The sequence below is a fragment of the Pseudorca crassidens genome, chromosome 18, assembly GCF_039906515.1.
Source record: "Pseudorca crassidens isolate mPseCra1 chromosome 18, mPseCra1.hap1, whole genome shotgun sequence".
Classification (NCBI taxonomy): domain Eukaryota; kingdom Metazoa; phylum Chordata; class Mammalia; order Artiodactyla; family Delphinidae; genus Pseudorca; species Pseudorca crassidens.
The window spans coordinates 75,285,148-75,310,393 of record NC_090313.1 but is presented as its reverse complement, the minus strand read 5'-3'; the positions used below and the strand labels follow the sequence as shown (position 1 = coordinate 75,310,393).

At 46.1% G+C, this 25,246-nt stretch overlaps 1 protein-coding gene and 1 long non-coding RNA gene across 6 annotated transcripts in view; one reads left to right on the top strand and one right to left on the bottom strand.

Moving 5' to 3' along the window:
* Positions 1-6,652: 6,652 nt before the first annotated feature.
* The window catches only part of LOC137211298 (uncharacterized), a 53,144-nt gene continuing 34,550 nt past the window's right edge, over positions 6,653-25,246 (top strand). For 2 of the 3 annotated variants that reach the window (XR_010937016.1, XR_010937017.1), the window contains exons 1-4: positions 6,653-8,696; positions 9,819-9,920; positions 10,804-10,875; positions 15,156-15,254. This is a non-coding gene — a long non-coding RNA (uncharacterized lncRNA). The remainder of the gene's footprint in view (positions 8,697-9,818; positions 9,921-10,803; positions 10,876-15,155; positions 15,255-25,246) is intronic. The other variant, XR_010937015.1, reaches the window with a different exon arrangement.
* The window catches only part of LNX2 (ligand of numb-protein X 2), an 85,849-nt gene continuing 76,209 nt past the window's right edge, over positions 15,607-25,246 (bottom strand). For 2 of the 3 annotated variants that reach the window (XM_067713628.1, XM_067713626.1), the window contains exons 8-9: positions 19,772-19,930; positions 15,607-17,835 (exon numbers count right to left, since the gene is read on the bottom strand). In XM_067713628.1, the coding sequence (XP_067569729.1) occupies positions 17,700-17,835; positions 19,772-19,930 (295 nt within the window). In that variant the 3' untranslated portion in view covers positions 15,607-17,699. The other variant, XM_067713627.1, reaches the window with a different exon arrangement.

Here is a 25,246-nt window from a genome sequence, read left to right as displayed (position 1 = left end):
TTCCAGTTTTCCCAGCAAAAATACCTGAGGCTTAGGAGGTCAGAGAGAAGGAAGCTGCCGTATATTTGCTGTTCCTGTAAACAGGCCTCTTCACCCTGCAGGGGACCTGGAGTTGTTATTTCTCTTTTTAATATGGGTTTTATTTTTTAATGCAAATGTATTATGATTATTTTTTAAATTTATTTATTTATTTATCTTTGGCTGCATTGGGTCTTCGTTGCTGCGCGTGGGCTTTCTCTAGTTGCGGCAAGCGGGGGCTACTCTTCGTTGCGGTGCGCGGGCTTCTCATTGCGGTGGCTTCTCTCGTTGCAGAGCAGAGCACGGGCTCTAGGTGCGCAGGCTTCAGTAGTTGTGGCACGTGGGCTCAGTAGTTGTGGCTCGCGGGCTCAGTAGTTGTGGCACGCAGGCTCTAGAGCGCAGGCTCAGTAGTTGTGGCTCGTGGGCTCAGTAGTTGCGGTGCACGGGTTTAGTTGCTCCGCAGCACGTGGGATCTTCCCGGACCAGGGCTCAACCCCATGTCCCCTGCACTGGCAGGCGGATTCTTAACCACTGCGCCACCAGGGAAGTCCTGGAGTTGTTATTTCTGAGAAATTTTTTTACCATTTTCCAATTAAAGAGGACAGAAGGGGTTGTTCTCCCCCAGATTCGGTTTGACAGATCCCATGGAGGAAGGGCCTGGCTTGGGTCACATGTCCTGTCCTGAAGAGATGACTATGTTGAGAGGAAGCACAGTGATATGAGGCCCCCTGAGAGATGGGGCCCTAAGAACACCCTTGTCTTGTTCCTGACTTTAAGGGAGAGGCAGCTGGTACTTCGGCAATGGCCACAAAAAGAAAGACTTGAAACATATTTTAAAAGACCAGAACAAATGGAGAAAAAATGAAGTTCACGGGAAGAAAATACCAATACTGTAAATGTAATATTGTAAAGATGTCAGTTCTCTCTGAGTGAGCTCAATGCAGTGCCAGTCAAAATCCCAGCAGTCTTTTTCAAGGAACTGAGCAACCTGCATCTAAAATTTTACATAGGCGTAAAGAACCAAGAATAGACACAGAATTCCTGAAGAAGAAGAAATCGGAGGGACTTTGAGATCAAAGATAAAGTCTCATTATAGAGCTGTTACCGTAGGAACAAAAATGAAATCGCATTTGTATCTGACACCACGCACAAAGATCACTTCTTTTTTTTTTTTTTTTTTGCGGTACGCGGGCCTCTCACTGTTGTGGCCTCTCCCGTTGCGGAGCACAGGCTCCGGACGCGCAGGCTCAGCGGCCGTGGCTCCTGGGCCCAGCCGCTCCACGGCATGTGGAATCCTCCCGGACCGGGGCACGAACCCGAGTCCCCTGCATCGGCAGGTGGACTCTCAACCACTGCGCCACCGGGGAAGCCCACACAAAGATCACTTCTGACAAGGAAAGACTTAAAATGTGAGAGGCAAAACCTAAATAAATGAGTGGATCACAGTAACATAGGCATAAGGAAGAATTCCTTCCAAAAGTTCCCCAAAGTAGTAATTATAAATGAAAAGACTGGTAAGTGCAACTACATTAAAATTAAGGCCTCCATTCACCAAAAGACAACATAAAGGAAATTTATATGAAATTCACAGTGGCATCCTGGCTCAGCTCTTGAAATGGCAAAAGGACATTGCTGGGAAGAGTAGTGAAATCTGAATGAAGTCTAGAGTTTAGTTTATAGTAACACACACCGATGTTGGTTTCTTCGTTGTGAGGAATGCTTCTTGGTAATGTTCCCCAATTAGGGGAAATTGGGTGAGGAGTAGATGGTAATTCCTCAGCAAGTCTTCTGCAAATCTAAATTATTTTAAAATAAAAAGTTTATTTACAACCTGGGATTTGGTGTTTATGATATATGTAATCAATAAAAAAGTAATTTTAAAGAACCACAAAAAAATCAATAGTCAAGAAAAGATGTTTTTCAGAAGAGGAAAAGTAAACAGTAACTAAACTTAAGGCAAGATGACAATCTCATCTTTAAAAAAAATTTTTTTTTATTGGGGTATAGTCGTTCCACAATGTTGTGTTAGTTCCTACTGTACAGCGAAGTGGAGTTCCCTGTGCTATACAGCAGCTTCTCATTAGTTATCTATTTTATACATATTAGTGTATACATGTCAATCCCAGTCTCCCAAGTCATCCCCCCCACTTCCCCCCTTGGTGTCCGTACGTTTATTCTCTACATCTGTGTCTCTATTTCTGTCTTGCAAACTGGTTCATCTGTACCATTTTTCTGGATTCCACATATATGCATTAATATATGATATTTGTTTTTCTCTTTCTGACTTACTTCACTGTGTATGACAGTCTCTAGGTCCATCCACATCTCTACAAATGCCCCAATTTCGTTCCTTTTTATGGCTGAGTAATGTTCCATTGTGTATATGCGCTGCATCTGACAATCTCTTCTTAATAAGCAGACCGCTGCCAATTAATGCTACAGTGCCATCTCATCTCAGCAGTCCTCTTACAAACTGCTGGTGGGAATGTAAAATGGTACAGCCGCTCAGCGAGTAAGCTGGAGGGCCAGCAATTCCTCTTCTAAGTACATGCCCTAGGGTCGCTCTTGCTTTTGCACTTGGACACCAAGAGGCAACTGAAAGAGTGTTCACAGCAGCATTACTCATAATCGACAAAAACTAGAAACAACCAAAATGTCCATCGATAGGAGAATGGATAAGTAAACCACCCCGTGGAATATTATACAGCAGTGAAAATGGATGACTGTCAACAATATGCAAAAGTAAGGATGAACTTTAGAAACAATGTTGAATCAAAAAAGTCTCAGATGAGACAACATATGGTATAATATCTTATGAAGTTCAAAATCAAGCAAAATTAAACTTCATATTAGAAAACTGTAGGATGGTGGTTACTCCAGGGTTGAGGATGAGAGAGGGGGATGGGTTCAGGGAGGGACACTCAAGTGCTTTTAGTGACCTTGGTGACATTCTGGTTTTCAGGTCAGGTAGGTTCATGATGTTCATTTATTATTTTTTGTCTCATGTTATCATATGCATTATTTTGTATCTATTAAATGTTACCAATTTTTTTCAAATTTAAAGATAGGTTAAAAAAAACAAGCAACAGACAGAGCAAGGACGTTGCCAAAATTCATGATGACAGGGCTTTTCTTTTAAACTCTAGTGTTTCTAGAGGAAAATGGAATCTTTGGAAGGCTTTGGGAGACTATGGAATATCCACATGTCTTCTCAGCTGGAACTGATGCCAAGAATGTAGAAAAGACGGCTGATCTCAGTGTGTCTAGAGGGCAGGGTGGGTGGATGCACGTGGAAATGCTATTCAGCCTCCCAACAAGCCTTCACTAAGAATGGTGAGTGCCCTGGGGATGCCAAGGGCGGAGGGACAGAGCTCTGCACTCAAGGGGCTCGTAGGGTGGAGAGGACACTGCTCCGCTAGGGAAATATCCAACAGAGCCAGAGATGATCTTTTTGGAACACAGGCTAATGATGTCGTGACCTTTGCTTACCCCTCAGGGCTTTCTCTCGGCCCTGGGATCAAGCTCCCTTCTCTGGTCCTGGTCCCCTTTGGTCTCGGGCAGCTTGGCTGCTGTCCCTCCATTCCTCATGTGACTCTCATCCGGAAATCCTTTGGTTCCCGGAACCTACCAGAGCTCTCCTCTCAGTGGGCTTTTTCACACTTGGTCTGGAATGTCTCCCACCACGTGCTGAGTCCTACTTATTGACTTAGGCTCCTTTGCAAAGGAGCGCTCCGGGGACCCTGGGCTGCACTAACTTCTGGCTGTACGCGTCTGTGGCATCCTGTACCCCCATCAGCTCTAGGGTGACAGTTTCCATCCTGTCCCCCATGAGATCCCCAGCAGGCCCTGGAGCACGGCAGGGGCCTGATCGGTGTTTGCTGGATTAACTGCAGGTATGTCTTTTTTTTTTTAAAAATAAATTTATTTATTTTTGGCTACACTGGGTCTTCGTTGCTGCGCGTGGGCTTTCTCTATTTGCGGCGAGCGGGGGCTACTCTTTGTTGTGGTGCATGTGCTCTCACTGTGGTGGCTTCTCTTATTGTGGAGCATGGGCTCTAGGGTCGTGAGCTTCAGTAGTTGCAGCATGCGGGCTCAGTAGCTGTGGCACACGGGCTCAGTAGTTGTGGCTTGCAGCTCTAGAGCGCAGCCTCGGTAGTTGTGGCACACAGGCTTAGTTGCTCCGCGGCATGTAGGATCTTCCCAGACCAGGGCTCGAACCCATGTTCCCTGCACTGGCAGGCAGATTCTTAACCACTGCGCCACCAGGGAAGTCCCACAGGTATGTCTTAAGAGTTTCATGCAGTTACAGAGGAGGGAGCGATAACTTGTACTTGGAGGGAAGAAGTGGAGGGCTTCCCGGAAGACGTGGCGTGGGATATGAGGACATGTCCGTTACTTGCATCAGCTTCCACTTACCAGCCTGTTTTGCCCAAATTGCATGTTTTCCTCAGTGGGTGGGCTGTGTGTCCCTGTGGTTGCCACAATTTCTTTGTCCGTTCATCCATTAATGGACACTTAATTGGTTGCACCAATTTACAGTCCCACCAGCAGTTCACAAGGGTTCCTTTTCTCCGCATCTTCACCGACACTGATTTCTTGTCTTTTTTGTATTAGCCATTCTGATAGGTGGGAGGGACTGTCCCTTTGTGATTTGGATTTGCATTTTCCTAATGATTAGGGATCTTGGGCATATTTTCATGTACCTGTTGGCCATCTGTAAGGAGGGCTATTCTTATTAAAGCATCGGCACTGTACCAGATGCCCACTACAGTCAGACCTTGGGGAAATTCATAACCCCCTCTCACTAATTTCTCCAGAATCTTCTACTGTGTTCTAGGTGTACTGTTTCTGTGTCACTCATCCTCTTCCTAGTGTCACATGGGCGAGTGAAATTTGGGGTGAAAGCATGTGAAAAGACACAAGGATGGTGGCTCCTATGACCGAGCTTCTTGAGGAGAGTTTTCTCCTCTTACGCCTCTGTCTCAACATTACTTACATCCTTTTACTCTTTATCCCTCTTAGCTTTCTTTTAACCACCAGTGCCTTGTCTAACCTAATTTCGAAATTTCTCCCTTATGCCCAGACCCTATAAAGATAAAATCCCCCCGAAAAGTGAGCAATTTGGATTTGGTGGAGATGTCAAAAGTGAAATCCTCAACCACAGTGTTCCTAAAGCCCCCTTCCCAGCTGGGAGACAGACCCAGGGGCTTGGGAACAGGGGTGGGAGTGACAGCGGATGGGGGAAAGGGTGGAGACACCCTCATCACGAACCTGTAAGTTCCATTCCGGTGTCTCTTAAGGGGTCGAGCCACTTGGCTGGCAGGCCACGGAGGTACAAGGTCAAGTTAGTTGACTTAATCCTACATCTGTCAAATGGGAAAGATAGTACTTGCTTGCAGGGTTCCCTTTGCTCTGGGTCAGTAGACTGAATTCCACTTTTATGTCTGTTCCTTTCCAGCTTAGGGCCTGTAGGGAGTTCAATCCCACTGAACTTGAGTTTCCTCACTGTCAAATGACCACGTGCAAGGTGATTTACCTGAGTCGTCCGTCAGAGTAACACGGAGACTGAGGCATGGTTAATCACTTGTTAAATAGTTGAGTTTTTATTTTGGAGAAACACCGACTGCACAGAGCATATATGAGAAAGGTTTGCATTGCATGAATTATTTTCCCATTTGAAACCCAGAATCTCGCTCAAATGGCTTCCCAGCCCACATTGTACTGAAGTACCCTGTTTGTTCCATTAACTATTCACAGAGTCAACTGGGGAACCGCTGTTATTAATTTCAATGGAAAGCTAAAATGCAGTTCATTTTCTATAATTGCAGGCCCACGGTCTAAAGAGGCAGCAAAAGCTTTTAATCTGAGGCATTTTTAGAGGAGTATGATCAGAATTACATTGAACATCTTTTGAAGGTACATAATTATGAAAACCTCAATGACACTGACATTCAAAGAGCCCAAACCATAGATGCAGGGAACTCGCATGCGGGGAACAAGGCAAATTGCCGTCTTAGTTACTCGTGATGGAGAAACGCCCACGGGGAAGGTCGGCAGTGTTTGCCCACCTTGCTTTTCTATTTTACTCCAAAGACGTGAGCTCTTCATACTGCGTGGGAGGGGGATATGGCGCTCTCGTCCGAAATGTAAGATTTCTGTAGCCCCAGAGAGCCTGCCCCCGGGGCTGCAGCCTCCCTCGCACCCCTTCCGCGGGGCGGGGCTCGGGCCCGAGGCGCGCGAGGGCGGGAGGGTGCTCCGCGCGCCCACCAGAGGGCGCCAGAGCGTCTCTGCGGGTGCCGGTCCCTCCACGGCTTCCTGCGTCCAGACTGCTCCTGGGTCGCAGGTGTCTGGGCAGGGCTGTCATCCGTTGGTCGCAACTCCATGAGGACAGAGCTCCCCCTCCACTTCCCCGAAGGAGGAAGGACACTAAGAAGGCAGGGAAGTGCCCACAGCAGCCACCTCGCCACCACGACTCCCATGGGGGCCAGGAGGTGGGGAGAAGCCGCGTGCCGGAGAGACGTCGGCTTTCGTTCAAAACTGAAGTGCAGGGGCTTCCCTGGTGGCGCAGTGGTTGAGATTCCGCCTGCCGATGCAGGGGACAGGGGTTCGCGCCCCGGTCCGGGAAAATCCCACATGCCGCGGAGCGGCTGGGCCCGTGAGCGATGGCCGCTGAGCCTGCGCGTCCGGAGCCTGTGCTCTGCAACGGGAGAGGCCACAAGAGTGAGAGGCCCGCGTACCGCAAAAAAAAAAACCTGAAGTGCGATTTACAAACACACCCTCCAGGCGAGCTGCGCAGCAAGGGGGCCGTAGAGATAACGAGGCGGGGCCCCCACGCCCACTCAGCCCTCCCTCCGGATGGGGTGACGCACGTGCCGTGGGCGCCCAGGCCCGCGAATCGTCTGCTCCGCCCAGCGCGATCGGGAGGGGTCACTGAGCCCTGAACCGGCTGCGGCCCAGGCTGGAGAGAGGCAGCGGGACCAGCAGGGACAAACGCGGGAGGGGCAGGGACGAGTCCCAGGCGGAGCTTGGGTGGGCCGGGCGTCAAGCCCCACAGCGGCTCGGGGCCCCCAGGGGATGGGTCCCCGGTAACCTAAGTCAGGCTGGGGAAGCTGGACTTTATTCAGTGGCCTGAGGAACCAGCAGCGGTGTTGGAGCTGGGGGGCGATTGACCAGGTCCGGCCTGGCTTTGGCTGTCACCATGGCTGGCTGGGTACGAGGGGGCAGTTTGCCACCGTGCAGCCCGGGAGGTGGGAGGAGACACTCACCCCCAGCGGGTGCTTAGTGGAAAATGTTTTGCAGGTTGCGATGCTGCGTTTCTGCAGTTCTCCAGATCTTACTGAATTTCAGTGTCAGGTTCTTAACGCGCGCATCTCGGAGTTCTGAAGTACACTTGAGGCTTTCTGCCAAGACATGTAACATCAGCCCCAGGAGGAAGAGCGGAGAAGAGGCCTCCAAGGGCGGTCTCCTGTTCAGAAATTAAAACGGAAGAGTTTGAAAGCAAAGAGCTCAGATACAGGGGGTGGGCTGAACTCAGCTGGTTTGACACTATGAACCAAGAACGCCAATCTTTTTCAAAGTCAAGGGTAAGCGTAAATCAGAACATAGATTTAGCATAGTTTGCAGCCTTGCAGCGTTCCTACTCGGTAGAGCTTTTAACTCCTGGCCTCCCCGAGGTCCGGCAGAATACGATAATGTTTTAACATTTCTTCTGACTTGGCTCCTTACCCTGCGAATGTCCCACAGTGCCCGGCTGTCCTCATCCTCACGTGTGTTGAATGAATGGTGACCACCCCGAAGCCCTCCTCGTGGGGAAGGCGGATGTAAAGAGGTGGAGAGCAATTTTTCCTCCTGGTTTCAAGATGCTAATACAGTGCACTGAGGTAGAGTCTGTAGCAGGTGGTGGGCAGGGACCGTGGGGCTTCTGGACTCTGGTGCGTAGTTTTCCATTTGCCACTTTTGTGCAAGTAAGTAAGCCACTGAACCTCAGTTTTCTTCACTTATCAAATGGGAATAATCTATACTGAACAGACCTCCTAAGGTTATTATGAGGATCGAAAGGAAAATTTGTAGTGAACGCACAAAGCGTGAGGGTAAAGCTATTGATTGTATGGAATGTTGTGGACAGATGTGCGGAGTTATGACGTTAGTCATGGGTCAGTTGCCCTTGAACATGTGGAAAGACAGAAACTAGCGAATTTGCCTAGAAATGATGCCCAAATAGGTAAGCAAAAATAAATTAATCACACTCTTGTGTTTCTCGTACGGGTTCACTGTACTGATTTCAAACCACAGGGGTCTGGCCAACGACAGTTTTTTTTCTCACCTCCAAACTTTTCTGTTGGTTGGTTTCTGCTGTTGTGCTATTTTTATTATGGAAAATTTCAAACATCCCCTTACTCCCTTCTATTGTTCCCATTTCTCCCTCTTTGTTTGCTGGAGGATCCCAGACGTTGTCCTTCCATCCACGAATGCTTGCATGTCTGCCAAACATCTTGCAAGAGCAGCTCTCTCGGCGGCCTCCATCCACTCCCTCACCTTCGGCACCGCTCTGCCCAGCCCCACCCCGCCATGGAGCCTGTTTTAAGAATCACCGAGGACGTCATCCAGAGACCATTTCACAATCTCATCCTCAACTTCCGACACTGTTGAATGGAGACCGCTGAGCCAGGCACTGTCAGGTATGGCGGCTGATCCCCAGACCCGAAGGAGCTCACAGCCGCGGGGGGCTCAGCCCGAGGAGGAGCCTGCGGTCAGAGGGCGCCTGAGGGGCGCGCAAGCCCAGCCGAGGGGCAGACGGCGCTGCCGTGAGGGAGTCGGAACTAGGGCGCACAGTGCTGGGAGGCTGGCTGCAGCCGGCCCCGGGGCTGGGCTGGAAGGGTCAGCAGGGTTCGAGAGGCTGGTCTGGGCGCTCCTGGAGGGATTGGCGAGCCTGGCCGTGGGAAAGCTCAGCGCCACGTCTGGGGAAGGGGACGCAGGTCTGAGACGCAGGTGTGTGAGAGAACCTGCCGATCGGTGCGTTGTGTTTAGGAAACGTGCACAAACAATGCTGAGCTTCAACAAAAGCTTGAGTTCAGAGGAACCGCTAAAGTAGACAACTCACTTGAAGCGCGATTTCTTGATAATCGCCGGGGGCGAGTTGGGGAGCCGGCATCTCTTGGTGTCTGCACGGAACTGCAGCCGTCACCTCTTTGCACAATGTGTCAGCCACCTCATACGCACCATCTCTAGAGCTGGCAGCCCTCTAGCGAGGTGAGCAGTATTCTCCTCCTTTTACAGGTGAGAGGCTGAGGTCCGAGGTTAGATGGACTGCCCCTGGTCTTCTAGGCTTCTAGGGTCTTCTAGGCCACTTCTAGGTCAGTGGCCGCAGCAGATCCAGGCCTCTCTGGTTCCATCCCCTTTGCGGAGCAGCTGGCCTCCCTCTAGATTAGTGTCGTGTGGGTACCAGCCTCTCTCGGCGCTCCTGTTACAGAGCCCGAGAAAAGGAGTAGGGGTCCAGCGAGCGTGCCATGAGCCTGGAGCCCACCATATTGGCACTGTCGTCCTAGAGTGAGGTCACCAGTGAATGGGATGGAAGCTTCTGGTAGTTGGCAAACAGTCGACACCCACACACAATCTGACCTGCAACAGCGACCCCATGTCCTGCCTCTTGTGCCTCCTTAGAGAGGCCTTCCCTGACCGTCTCTCCCACCCTGTTCACTGCATCACATGTTCGCCATGTAGCTGGCTTTATTTTCTTCACAGCATTTATCGCCATCTAAAATTATGTTATTTCTTCATTGGTTTATTATTCCCCTCTGTAGAGTGTAAGCTCAGGAGGTAGCTTCGTCTTGGTAACTGATGGATTCTGAGTACATACCTGGCACACAGCAGATGCCCAATATTCGCTGGGTGACGACGAATCAGTAAGTGTTTTGCCTGTTGTACCTGCCTAAGTCACTTAGATATTAAAAGTAACAAATGAAGAGACTCCCCCTCCCCCTGCCCCAGTTTCCACACTGTAGCTGTGAAGAGGGACAGGGACAAACTCTACTGAAAAAGCAATCACTTACACTTAGAAATGAAGTAGTGAGGTCCCTGTCATGGGAGCATTCAAGCAGGAGTTGGATGACCATTTTATAGAAGTGGTTCCCATACCAGGAACATGGATGAGGACCTTCCAATTCTAAGGTTCTATGATTTGGGGTCAGTGAGGGGAAAGACATTAGTATATAGGGTGTGGGGACGTGGTTGACACAAGGACATCATAGCCTTTGGAACGGCTATGGATGAGAGAGAAACCGCGGGTAACCGTTAGTTAGATGCATTTCACCTGTAACCTGCCTTCACCAATCAAGGTCGTTTGAATTGTTACGAAGGACCGGCGTGTCCTCCATGCGGCACGGAGCCTAAACAAGATGTTTTCTAGGATCTTGGAGTCAGCTGTGTCTAATTCACGTGGAGCCTGTTAAGACTGGGTAGGACCGCCGACCCTCCAAGGGGGCGTGCGTGAGGGTTACAGGCTCCGAGGCTGTTGGAAGTGAGAGGGCCCAAAGCCCCGCCCTGAGCTCGTGCCCCGGGCCTCCGGCTTGGCGCGCCGAGGCCCGCAGTCTAGTTACGCCTGCGCAGAACGCGACGACGCACCTTCTCCCAATCCTCTTTCCCCGCCCCCACGCCCCCCGCGCCTGCGTCTTCGTCCCTCATCCCTTAAGTACCCCCGCCCCTCGCCTTCCCGTGAGCGGGTCTGCGGCTTGTGCCGCGGTTTCTGCGTTTGGCTGGCTTGCGGGTAAACCGTGTCTTTGCTGCTAGACGTTGGCGTCCCACGTGTTGTGGCTCCTGACGCGGCGGGCAGATGATGGACCTGGTTCCTTCCGTAACAAGGTGAGACAAGAACTCCTTTTCCTTAGGCGTTTACTAGTTATCCGCAGGACAAGCTTTGGTGCCCTGAGCACCCACCACTGTCGGCAGGCGGGGGCCCCAGGAGCAGGAGGCCAGCCCAGGCCCGGGGAGGCCGTGCATCTGCACAGACCACCCTGGGAGAGGCAGGGGTGTGCGACCCAACACGTCCCATGACCTCAGACACTCTTGCATTGATTGGTTCTGAGTCGTGGGCAACAGAGGACTTTTTCATAGAATCTAGGCAAAGTAAAGGAAAACTTTAACACCCCCAGAAGGTTCATGTTGGATAATTGTCACTTCTCTTCCATCAGAGTCTAAGCGGTAGATCTTTCCAGATCTCTCTAGAACTAGTGGTAGTTCTGCGGGTGGTCCAAGGAAGGGTGGTAGTTGGATTCACCCTTAAACAGAAACTTTCGAGGAAGCAGGTGAGAACTGGTGAAAGTTCATAAAGAGCCCATCCGCAAAGCATGACTTGCAGGTGAGCAAGGGAACAGCGCCGGTGGGAGTCACTGTGTTCGCAGGCGGCGCGGGGGCTGCAGCCGCCCTCCCGAGTGGGACGCCTGCTCTGGGACGCGGGCAGGTGGCCGCAGGGTCCCCACGGGCTGGTCGCCTGCTCCTTTGCTGGTAAAGATTCCGCGTCTCTTACTTGGCACTTAACAGACAGTGGGCGCGGGGCGTTGGCACATCACTTCTAGAGAGCTTCCGTGTTGCCACAGAAACCAGCTGGCTTAGATTTACACTAAAATGGCAAAAGAGCTTTCTAATAAGGACCCCGAGGAGTTGAAACCTCCCCTTCAGCAGGCAGAGAGACTGAAGAGAGAAGGCTCACTTTCTGAATTCCCAGCCCCTAACTGGGCAGCAGGTCACCAGGCCGCTGGAATCTACACTGGTTCATTTATCACCAAGTGTGGAAAAACGCAGGGGAGTCTGGGTTATGACAGACGAAGTCAGGTGTGATAAAGCAGTGATCCAGAGCCCAGCTGTGTCTTGTGCACACAGTAGGTGCTGGATAAGTTTTAGTTTAAACGACCACATGGTAAAGAAACACGTCAATCACTTGAACGTGCTTGGGTATTTAAAGGCAACTTAAGGAGTATGCGTCAGCATGCAGCCTCAACACCCCACTCTCCGTTTATTTAATACCTTGACTTCACTTGGCACTTTAAGAATATCTTACTTCAGCTCTTAGCTTTAATACTGCAAGTCAGTTAAATCTGAACGAATGGGGAGGGACTTCCCTGGCAGTCCAGTGGTTAGGACTCCGTGCTTCCACGGCAGGGAGCGGGGGTTCGATCCCTGGCTGGGGAACCAAGATCCCACATGCCCCGTGCGTGGTGCAGCCAACAACAACAACAACAACAACAACAAACTATCAACGAATGGGGTTTTTACTCTACGGTCCGACGAGACCTTCAGGCATGATGAACGGATGAGGTAACCTTAGAAGCTATCCAGGCTGGTTAACTTCACATTTAACTTTAACCATCCATTTATCAGACTAAAGTCTCAAGGATCTGAGCAATAAAGCAGCAGCCCACTTTAATATGCAAAAGAATGGAAATCAGGAAGTTGTAGCCGTGGTTTTGTAGGGAGAAAAGTGCGACAGCTGGGAGGGAGGGAGGGAGGGCTGCGCTGTCTGAAAACCAGCTCACGTGGCGCAGTGTCCTGAGAAAACGAACCCCCCAGATCCGCCTCCCAACTCTTCCTATGGGAGCTATCTCTGGGTTTAACACAAGCTGTGTTTGCTCTGGATAAGTTGCTGACAGTGATCTCTGCAACTCCCTTTTTTCCCCTCTGGAAAATGAAAAACTGCTTTAGTGACTCCAGACAGCTTGGAAACTGGCAGCAGGATGGTGAGGACGGCGCTGCATCCCACACTTTTATGAAACCTCCCCCGACATCTGGGCTGCAGCAGAGCTCCCAGCTCCTTTAGGTCAATAAGTTGCCTTTAATCCCACTCTGGCCTGTTTCCCACACGTTTTTTTAAAGGTATAATTGACTTATTAGCTTCAGGTGTGCAAGATTTGACACTGCATACATTGCAGAATGACCACAGTGAGTCTTGCTAACATCGTCACCATACAGTTAGAACGTTTTTTTCTCGTGATAACTTTTAAGATCTACTCCTCAGCACCTTTCAAATAGGCAATGCAGTATCAACTGTAGTCCCCACGCTGTACTTTACATCCTCATGACTTATTTTATAACTGGAAGTTTGTACCTTTTGATCCCCTTCACCTATTCAACCCCCTGCCCCCCACACCTCTGGCAAACCAGCAATCTGTTTTAAGATTCCACATATGAGATGGTTTGGTATTTGTCCTTTTTTTTTTTTTGCGGTACGCGGGCCTCTCACTGTTGCGGCCTCTCCCGTTGCCGAGCACAGGCTCCGGACGCGCAGGCTCAGCGGCCATGGCTCACGGGCCCAGCCGCTCCGCGGCATGTGGGATCTTCCCGGACCAGGGCACGAACCCGTGTCCCCTGCATCGGCAGGCGGACTCTCAACCGCTGCGCCACCAGGGCAGCCCTGTCCTTCTCTCTGACTTATCTAATTTAGCATGATGCCCTCCAGGTCCATCCATGTTGTCCCACATGGCAGGATTGATTTCTTACGGCTAAACAGTATTCCATCGTTTACATACACCACGTCTTTATCCATTGATGGACATGTAGGCTGTTTCCAGATCTTGGCTATTGTGAACAATGCTGCAGTGAACATGGGGATGTCAATAACTCTTCTCCACATGTTCCTTGTGGGATATTATTGTAGTAAGAACTACTACAAACTCTGCTGGTGTCAGTTTTTCTGTATTTCACATAGTTCAGAAACGAAATCTAAACAAATCTTGACTGTTCGGAACAATCGTAGTCATGACTAATTGGAGGAACCGCAGTCTGGTGGTCACGTTAGACTGCAGGGGTGGCCGGAGTCGACAGTGCAGAGGGGACAGAGCTTTTGGGTGGAGCGGGAGGGTTAGACAGAAGAGTACTTCACTGTGGAGAAGCCGGACACACGTGGGCCGGGTGGTCACGGGCAGCATCAGTGGTCATAAATCCTGTGGACAGTGCGTGCCCTCGAGATGACAAGAGGAGAACGGCGCTCTTCCTCCCCCAAGCCCATAATCCCAGTCTAATCATGAGGAACAGGAGACGAACGCCGATAGAGCGCGTCCTGCAGTGTCCCCGTCCATCCTCTTCAACACTGTCAAGATCCTCGGAAACAAGGAAAGTCTGAGAAAGTGGCCTCACAGCCAAGGAAGACCTAAGGAGATGTGACAGCTGGTGGTCACGTGTCCTGGATGTGACCCTGGAACAGAAAAGCACAGGAGGCCTAGCTTCTCTCTCTGGGATACCCTGGGTTCTTCAGGAGGTGCAGAATCTGATATTTAATGTCTGGTTTTAAAAACTGTTTGAAACTGGTATTCAAGCATCTACCTGACAAGTTGTCCTAGCACACATCATGACCATAAAAATGCAATGTAATAAAATCTTTTAGGAGGAGAAGGGTGTTTGCCCTGAGAGCTCGATAATGATTTCTCAAGGAGGTGATGTCACTTGAGCCAAGCCAGCCACGGAGACCCAGGAGGGCAGGGGGTGGGTGGTGGTTTAGAAGAGAGGCAGGGGAGGTGGGACCAGGTCGTGAGGGGCCTTCCACGCGGTGCTGAGCTGCTGTGCAGACGACGTGGAACTGCCGAAGACCTGCACACAGGGTTGGGGTTTAGGAAGGTTACTCTGCTGTCATGAGAGTCTGGATCGAAAGAGTGGAAGTAGGCAGAGGCTTGGGAAAGTTCAGTTTTGCAGAACTGAGATTTAGGGGCCCTAAAGCAACAGGATGCTTAGTCTACAGACTGGGAGCTACAGACCCAGGGCATCAGTGGTATTCAGAATGGCAAGGTGGCAATCAGAGACGGTACTTAGAACTATGACAGAAGTAGGTGATGGGAGCCAAAATGAAGTCTGGTATAAAGGCCCGCTGAGATTCACCATAAGGAGGATCATTCTCCTGAAAGTGGGGAGTGGAGGCAAGAGGGGGCGGCGCTCAAGCTCTGCCTCCAGACACGGGACCACGTGAACGTGCAGGGAAGGGAAAGCACCGCAGGGGCATGGGAGGGAACACCACCAGTGTGTGTGCAGGTGCATGGACCTCCCGGGCTGTGGAAATCCTGATTGGGGTTGGACCAGAGGCCTTGGGTTGAGCTTAACTTACTAGGAAATTGGGAGCTAACTTTCAACTAAAACTTTTTTTTTTTTTTTTAATGCAGGGAGTGAGCAAAGCTCTACAAGAACAGAAATCCCAGTGTCAGGACTGCCTGGTAGGTGCAGTTGAGGAAACCAGTGCTGCCGTCCCAGAGAAATGCAAGGTGAGCCATAGAGGTGGTTTAGTTTTCTAGTAACCACATTAAAGTAAAAAACTGGTCAAATTAATAACTTTATACAACCCAATATGTCCAAGGTATTAGCATGTCAACACGTGGCACTAGTCACATTTCTGGTCCTCAGTGGCCACCGTCTAGAGGTCCTGCACAGGCTGAGATCCCGAGTGTCAGTAGGGATCACCTGTGTTCTGCCTACAGCAGTGAGAATTAGGAGATGGATTCGTGATCCCAAGTCTTCAAGCTTGGGATATCGTAGCGATGACAAAATGCCACGAACAAAGATAAGGACCACACGTGAGTCAGCATCTGCTGTGCAGGAAAAGAGACAATGTCGCTCTTACGGAAAGGATGATTTTTATTTCCATCCTAAATGATTATCACACCATTATTTAAACACATCTGAAAAATCCTGAAGTAATTTAAACTGAAGGCACAGAACAAATCAAAATATCTAAGCTTAAAATGAGAGAATTCAAATATTTCGACAGTATCAATAAATTATGAACAAGTTTCCATCACCAAATATCATTCTGACCAACAGCTACAGTCTTTTGTAATAAAACCAAATTAGCTTAAACTGATTTCAAGATTTCCATGATAAAAATAATATTGAAAAAAAGTCGTCTTTCAAAATATTCATTTTATCACCAGGTTCGCTGTAAGCATTTTATTTGTAACAAAGTGGCAGTTAGGATATTTGTTGATGGGTGACCACTCCCCAAGAATGATGCATTCTTACAAAACGTTTTAAAAAATAGCAAAGTAGGCTACAAAATTCTGTTTGGGGAGCAGGAAAAAAAACTTGTTCTATGTCAATTAGAATAACAAAGCATTTCAATATCAAGTTGCTTCAAAAGCCCATCATCACATAACAGTCATATACTGCATAGGGCATTCCACTGCCTCTTGGCTAACTGCTGATCACACAGTGCCGCTGAGGGGTTGAACAAGTCAGTAATGATTACTGTTGCCATTTCCTATTTAGTCAAGAGATAGGTTTAAAAACAATCGTTAAAAAACTCACTGGAATAATCTGTGACACGCTACAGAAACAGTAAACCCCAGCAAGGCAACTGCTAAGTTTTGAAATAAAGTGGTCATGCTTCATAATATACTGTAGTATTCTGAAATACATTCTCTGACCATCAACACCATTTATTAGAGGTCACTTGTATTAGCTCAGATTCTGAACTAGATTTCTAAATGAAACTTTTTTCAAGTATGCATAATATTCATAAGGTAAAGACTTTCCTCTTATTCACTTCTTTATGTGTGCTTCCAATGGACAACTGTGATGGTTAAAAGACAAACAAAATGGGCTGGTCAGGTTTCAAAAACATTTCAAAAAGCATGAGATAGTCTAGTGACCAAGAAGGACTGACTGAAAAGTGTTTTTAAAATCTGGTATAGCAGGTTTCACATGTTAGTATCTTTCAGAATTTTTCCTGAAATAACTAAGTAAAGAAATAATGGGGAAAAATAACGGTTTCTAAAACACTTGAGAATAAAGTAAAAAAGGTGTGTCTTCTACTTAGCTGTGATATATATGAATGTGCATTTAACAGCAATCTGGTTTCATTTTTATCATCTAATTGCATAAATCACAGAAACATTTCCAGCCAAGTTTGCTGATAGGAGCATAATACAAACGCTAGAAAACGATTTTTAGCAAAAACTGCTTCAAAATTTTCCTACCTAACAAAACATCCTCTTGGAAATGACTCTTTAATGCGTTTGGACTGTGCAAGTAAATGCGGCTTTTACCATCTCCAGCTGTAAACTATAATTATCTCCAAATTCCTTTGTCACTGGATAGTGTTATCTTTTATTCTCTACTATTCTAATAATGGTACATTATTTTTAAAAAATCTCTTTAGGGGTCTCAGACTTAATGTCTTCATCTATGAGTACTGAGATTAAAGCAGAAATAAAATAAGCCAGAAAAATCTCCTTATAAACAGCATGAAGTTTTGAAATGTGGCACCGTGTAAACTGGGAAAGCCTTATCCAAACTCCGAACGCATCCGTTCCCGGCACTGCCGCTCCAGGGGCAGCACGTGCTGCCCGTCTTGGGCACGTGGAACTCATTTTCTGACTCAGTTAGTGAAAACAGAGCCACCAGAAGTCATCTGACCCAGCCGGCTGGCTCACAGTTTGGGCGGACTTCATTCTTTATTATAGCTCACATTGTGACAGCTGAGAATCTGAATTCTGAAAATGTGGTCTCACAAGGGTTAGTGGAAGACGGGCACTGAGCTGGCAAACGGAAGGAAACATTTCAATAACAAAAGACGAGCCTAGTGGTTTTGACCCTGCGTATACCCAGCTGTGTCTGCAGCCCCTTACAAACAGAAACTCGACAAAACCAAAGAGTTTTCTTTCCAAGCCCTAAAGAAAGGAAGATGTTTGACTTAAAACCAACTTCAGAGTCTACACCAGGCTGCCAGGCCAGCAGACCACTGTCAGTGTGACTTTGTTCCTCTGCCCCTTCAGCATGGGGACCAACGCCGAGTGGCTCATGCCCACGGTCGACAGGCCGTTTACGGCCACGATCATGTCTCCACACCTGCACAACGACAGACAGAGACAGTCACTGTTTCTGTGATTCTGAAACTGTTATCCCGGGACTTGCTTCGCAGGAAAACCACACTTAACCACTGTCAATGAGTAGGCTACACAGTTTACTTTGAGAGACATCTGGGGTGATTTTTAAGCCTGTGTTGGCTTTCCCTTGCCAGCCTCTCCTCTAACTGGTAGATGATTTTAAGGGCAAGCAGAATAATTTTCATATAAGCTTAAGCAACATATAGTTAAGAGAATAAATCTGCTGCCTTTTTTTTTTTTTTTTTTTGCGGTACGCGGGCCTCTCACTGTTGTGGCCTCTCCCGTTGCGGAGCACAGGCTCCGGACGCGCAGGCCCAGCGGCCATGGCTCACGGGCCCAGCCGCTCCGCGGCATGTGGGATCTTCCCGGACCGGGGCACGAACCCGCGTCCCCTGCATCGGCAGGCGGGCTCTCAACCACTGCGCCACCAGGGAAGCCCCTGCTGCCTCTTTTAAAAATACCAGATGATACATTTGGACGGTGCTGCTGATTTTCATCGTTCATCCTTACCGCTCATACATTCGAGGGCTCAATTAAATTGAGAATAAGACCCGCACCTCCTCTGTCAGCTACGCATGCTCGCTGTCCTCCAAGGCGAATTACCACGAATGGATGATGAGTCCGAAGGCCTTTCTCGCCTTTGGTTTTTAGTCTTTAGTGTGAATACAAACATGCTACTTTACTGTGAGCTGCTTCAGTTGCTTTTTGGAAGTAAGTGGAAGTTAGTTTATAATTTGCATGAGACCCAGACTGGTTGAGTAACTTGGCTAAGAGAACAGTTAAGTCATCCCCCCATTCCTCTTTCCTCCTAAAATAATGATGTTTTTCCATCTGTGTCAGGGTAAGACTGATCTGCAGCACACTAACCCTGATCGGCTTGTCCCAGTATTCTTGAGCTGTCACTCTGTGTTTGCAAACAGTGTAAACTCCCCATTTGTGCAGCTCGCTGACGAGGCTGTCAGCATCCACTTTTTAAGAACCGTTTCTTTCATCCAAAACTAGGCACTAAGAACTTGGTCACCCATCTCCTCTGCTTGTGTAATCTCTTGATATAAGACCTCTTTCTTCTCAACGTGCCTGAGCTTTGAAAAAGAGGCGGCACAGAGATTGAGAGAATGCTTTTTGCCCAGTGGTGACAGTAGCGGGGCTGAATGGCAAAGGCTCTGAGCCACACGGTCCTGGTTTAAATCACTGTCAACTACTTCCAGCTGTTCGACTGTGGGCAGGTTTTTAACCTGTCGAAGCCTCAGTTATCTTGCGTATAAAATAGGAACCACAGCAGCACTTACCTCACAGGTTACTAAGAAGATTCAGTAACCCGTGCCCAGCGCCTAGTCCTGCGCCTGGCCCGCACATCACCCATCCAGTGTTGACGAAGACTTTACTACATACACAAGGCCCTGTGATGGCCGCCAGGGATATAGCAAGAAGTGCAACAACATCCCTCCCATGTGGACTTGCATAAATTGAATGTTAGGCTGACGTAAGTGCTGCAGAGAAAAAGTTACCTAATGACGGGACTGGACCCAAGTGTTCAGAGCAAGTTGTCGCGTCACAATGTGCCCAAACGACTCAGCTTTATTTTGTTAATCTAATAACAGGCACTGAACCTATGAGTGCCAAGATGGTAAAGGTGCTTCAATCTAGACCAGGGCTGGCAAACCGTTCTGTAAAGGGCCAGATGGTAGATCAATATCTCAGGCTCTGCGAATCACCGGTCTCTGTCACAGCCACTCGGCTCTGCCGTCGTGGCTCGGAAGCAGCCATGGTGATACGCAAACGAGTGAGCGTGGGCATGTTCCAATAAAACTTTATAAAAACAGACATCAGGCTGGATTTGGAGCTGACCCCAGTCTAGAATAAACACAAAGTACATCATTAAACATAACAAGACTCACTTTAATCTTCCATCGTAATAAGCAGGAGTTCCCAAGACAATGGTTTTAATGAAGAAAGGCTGATTGGTGTGGTTTTCTTCATATCCACCAACGATACTGAAGCCCCAGCTTCCCAAGTAACTTCTTCGCAAAACTATATCATGGCAGCTGTGAAGGGCACTATAGACAAAAACAGAAATCAAGAAAAATTAGTGGGAAGGCTTTTTATAGCCTGTTCACGTTTGTTATAACTACACACCATGTTACGTGCATCATTGTTGGGGAGCAATAAACAACATGCTAGAACTTCTCATCTGGTCTACTGTCTTAGCTCAGTGATCAGCATTAAAAAGGCTCCTGAGATGCAGAAGAGTCCCACACAGTGGCCTGATATTTTAGGACAGTGCAGGTTGTTTTCATTATTCTGAATCTTCTGCAAAAAAACAAAACACAGATGAGCAGTTGTCTGGTACACCCAGCAAATCATAGTGGAAGAGCCTCCCTCTTAGGAAAACCAGAGCTGCTACCCTAGGTGGCGGCCCCTGTGACCCACAGTTGCTGAGTACGGGTTTGCATACAATAGAGACCTCCGAGAATCCACAGAACAGCGGCTGTTTATTGACAGGTATTCTTTTGACACAGGTGGGCTCAAAAACAGGTTTTACTATCCTGTGTATTTATTTTTTAACTTTATATTGGAATATAGTTGATTTACAGTATTGTGTTTCAGGTGTACAGCTAAGTGATTCAGTTATACATATATACATATCCATTCTTTTTCAGATTCTTTTCACATATAGGTTATTACAGAATATTGCATAGAGTTCCCTGTGCTATACAGTAGGTCTTTGTTGGTTATCTATTTTATATGTAGTAGTGTGTTTATGTTAACCCCAAACTGCTAATTTATCCCTCCCCACCATGTTTCCCTTTGGTAACTGGAAGTGTGTTTTCGAAGTCCATGACTCTGTTTCTGTTTTGTAAATAAGTTGATTTGTATCATTTTTTTAAGATTCCACATATAAGTGACGTATGATAATTGTCTTTCTCTGTCTGACTTCACTTAGTATGATAATCTCTAGGTCCATGCATGTTGCTGCAAATGGCATTATTTCACTCTTTTTATGGCTGAGTAGTATTCCATTGTATACACGTACCACATCTTTAACTGTTCCTCTGTCGATGGACGTTTAGGTTGTTTCCATGTCTTAGCTATTGTAAACAGAGCTGCAGTGAACATTGGGGTGCCTGTATCTTTTCGAATTATGGTTTTCTCTGGATATATGCCCAGGAGTGGGATTGCTGGATCGTATGGTAGCTCTGTTTTTAGTTCTCTAAGGAACCTCCATACTGTTCTCCATAGTGGTTGTACCAATTACATTCCCACCAACAGTGTTGTTGGGTTCCCTTTTCTCCACACCCTTTCCAGCATTTATTGTTTGTAGACTTTTTAATGATGGCTATTCTAACTGGTGTGAGGTGATACCTCATTGTAATTTTGATTTGCATTTTTCTAATAATTAGCAATTCTGAGCCTATTTTCATGTGCTATTTGGCCATCCGTATGTCTTCTTTGGAGAAATGTCTGTTTAGATTGGCCCATTTTTTAAATTGGGTTTTTTTTTTTAATACAGAGCTGCATAAGCTATTTGTATATTTTGGAGATTAATCCCTTGTCAGTCGCATCGTTTGCAAATATTTTCTCCCATTCTGTGGGTTGTCTTTTCATTTTGTTTATAGTTTCCTTTGTTGTGCAAAAGCTTTTAAGTTTATTTAGGTCCCATTTGTTTATTTTTGCTTTTATTTTCATTACTCTAGGAGGTGGATCCAAAAAGATATTGCTGTGATTTATGTCAAAGAGTATTCTGCTTGTGTTTTCCCTTTAGAGTTTTAAAGTATCTAGCCTTACATTTAAGTCTTTAATCCATTTTGAGTTTATTTTTGTGTATGGTGTTAGAGAATGTTCTAAAATCATTATTTTACATGTAGCTGTTTGGTTTTCCCAGCACCACTTATTGAGGAGGCTGTCTTTTCTCCATTGTATATTCTTGCCTCCTTTATCAAAAATAAGGTGACCATATGTGCATGTGTTTATCTCTGGGCTTTCTATCCTGTTCCATTGATCTATATCAGTACCATACTGTTTTGATGACTGTAGCTTTGTAGTATAGGCTGAAGTCAGGGAGTCTGATTCTTCCAGCTCTTTTTTTTTAATCAGTATATTTTTAAATTGAAGTATAGTTGATTTACAGTGTTGTGTTTATTTCTGCTGTACAGCAAAGTGATTGTTTTACATATATATACATTATTTTTTGTAGTCTTTTCCATTATGGTTTATTGTAGGATACTGACTAGTTCTCTGTGCTATACAGTAGGACCTTGATGTTTACCCATTCTATATATAAAAGCTTGCATCTGCTAACCCTAACCTCCCATTCCACCCTTCCCCCAATCCCCTCCCCCTTGGCAACCACCTGTGTGTTTGCTATGTCTGTGAGTCTGTTTCATACATAGGTTTATTTGTGTCATATTTTAGATTCCACATATAAGTGATGTCATATGATATTTGTCTTTCTCTTGTCTGACTTCACTTAGTATGATAATCTCTAGGTCCATCCATGATGCTGCAAATAGCACTATTTCATTCTTATTTTTAAGGCTGAGTAGTAGTAGTCCGTTGTATACATGTACCACATCTTTATTCCTCTGTCCAGGACATTTAGGTTGCTTACGTGTCTTGGCTATTGTAAATAGTGCTGCAGTGGACACTGGGGTGCCTGTCTCTTTTTGAATTACAGTTTCCTCTAGATATATGCCCAGGAGTGGGATTGCTGGATCATATGGTAGCTCTATTTTTAGTTTTTTAAGGAACCTCCATGCTGTTTTCTATAGTGGTTGTACCAATTTACATTCCCACCAACAAGGCAAGAGGGTTCCCTTTTCTCCACACCCTCTCCAGGATTTATTGTTTGTAGACTTTTTAATGATGGCTATTCTGACTGGTGTGAGGTGATACCTCATTGTAATTTTGATTTGAATTTCTCTTATAATTAGCGATGTTGAGCATCTTTTCATGTGCTTATTGGCCATCTGTATGTCATCTTTGGAGAAATGTCTATTTAGGTCTTCTGTCCATTTTTTAATTGGGTTCTTTTGTTGTTGTTGTTGTTGACTTGTGAGCTGCTTATATATTTTGTAAATTAAGGCCTTGTAGGTCACACCATTTGCAGATATTTTCTCCTGTTCTGTAGGTTGTCTTTTTGTTTATGGTTTCCTTTGCTGTGCAAAAGTTCGTTAAGTTTGATTAGTTCCCATTTGTTTTTTTTTTTTTATTTCTATTGCCTTGGGAGACTGACCTAAGAAAACACTGGTATGATTTACATCAGAGAAAGTTTTGCATACGTTCTCTTCTAGGAGTTTTATGATGTCATGTTTTATGTTTAAGTCTTTAAGCCATTTTGAGTTTATTTTTGTGTATGGCGAGACCTGTGTATGGTGTATCTTCATTGATTTACGTGCGGCTGTCCAACTTTCCCAACACCACTTGCTGAAGAGACTCTTTTTCCATTGTGTATTCTTGCCTCCTTTGTCAAAGATTAATTGACTGTAGGTGTGTGGGTTTATTTCTGGGCTCTCTATTCTGTTCCATTGATCCATATGTCTGTTTTTGTGCCAGTACCACCCTGTTTTAATTACTGTAGCTTTGTAGTACTGTCTGAAGTCTGGGAGGGTTATGCCTTCTGCTTTTGTCTTTTTCTTCAGGATTACTTTGGCAATTCTGGGTCTTTTATGGTTCCATATGAATTTTAGATTATTCTAGTTCTGTGAAAAATGTCATTTGATAGGGATTGCATTAAATACGTAGATTGCTTTGGGTAGTATGGCCATTTTAACAATATTCTTCCAATCGATATCTTTCCATTTCCTTGAGTCATCTTCAGTTTCTTTATTCATGTTTTATAGTTCTCAGGGTATAAGGCTGTCACCTCCTTGGTCAGGTTCATTCCTAAGTATTTTATTTTGGGGGGTGCAATTTTAAAAGGTATTGTTTTTTACATTCCCTTTCTGATAGTTCATTGTTGGTGTAAAGAAATGCAACTGATTTCTGAATGTTAATCTTGTATACTGCTAACTTGCTAAATTTGTTGATCAGTTCTAGTAGTTTTTGTGTGGAGTTTTTCTCATATAGTATCATATCATCTGCATATGACAATTTTACCTCTTCCTTTCCAATTTGGATACCTTTTCTTTTTCTTGTCTGATTGTTGAGGCTAGGACTTTCAACACTATGTTGAATAGAAGAGATAAGTGGGCATCCTTGTCTTGTTCCAGATTTTAGCAGGAAGGCTTTCAGCTTTTCACCATTTAGTATTATATTGGCTGTGGGTCTGTCATAAATAGCTTTTACTATATTGAGATATGTTCCCTCTATACCCACTTTTGTAAGAGTTTTTTTTTTTTTTAATCATGAGTGGATGTTGAATTTTGTCAAATGCTTTTTCTCCATCTGTTGAGATGATTACGTGGTTTTTGTCTTTTGTTGATGTGGTATATCACATTGATTGATTTGCTTATGTTGAACCATCCTTGTGAACTTGGGGTGAGTCCCACTTGGTCATAGTGTATGATCTTATGTGTTATTTTCTTGAGAATTTCTGCATCTATATTCATCAAAGATACTGGCCTGTAGTTTTCTTTTCCGGTCGTGTCTTTCTCTGGTTTTGGTATCAGCGTGATGATAGCTTTATAGAATGTCTTTGGGAGTGTTCTCTTCTCTTCAGTTTTCTGGAAGAGTTTGAGAAGTATTGGTATAAGTTCCTTTTTGTATGTTTGGTAGAATTCGCCTGTGAAGCCATCTGGGTCCTGGACTTTTTGTTTGTAGTGAACTTTAAAACTGCAGATTCTATTTCACTTCTAGTGACTGCTCTGTTCAGATTACCTATTTCTTCTTGATTCAGTTTTGGTGGGCTGTTTGTTTCTAGAAACTTGTCCATTTCTTCTAGGTTGTTGAATTTGTCGGCATATAATTGTTCATAGTATTCCCTTATGGTTTTTGTATTTCTGCACTATTGTTATGTCTCCTTCTTCATTTCTTATTTTGGATATTTGGGTTCTTTCTCTTTTCTTCTTGGTGAGCCTGGCCAGATCCTTTCAAAGAACCAGCTCTTAGTTTTACTGATTATTTTTCTATTGTTCTTCTAATCTCTATTTTATTGATTTCCCCTCCGATCTTTATTATTTCCTCCTCCTGCTGATTTTAGGTTTTGTTTGTCCTTCTTATTCTTTTATTAGGTTGTTTGAGATGAAGGCCTGTATTGCTATGAACTTCTCTCTGAGAACTGCTTTTGCTGCATCCCGTAGATATTGTATGGTTGTTTTCATTGTAATTTATCTCAAGGTATTTTTTAATTTCCTCTTTGATTTCCTTGTTGACCCACTGGTTTTTTAGTAGCATATTGTTTAGTCTCCATGTAACCATTTTTCCCCCCTCATTTC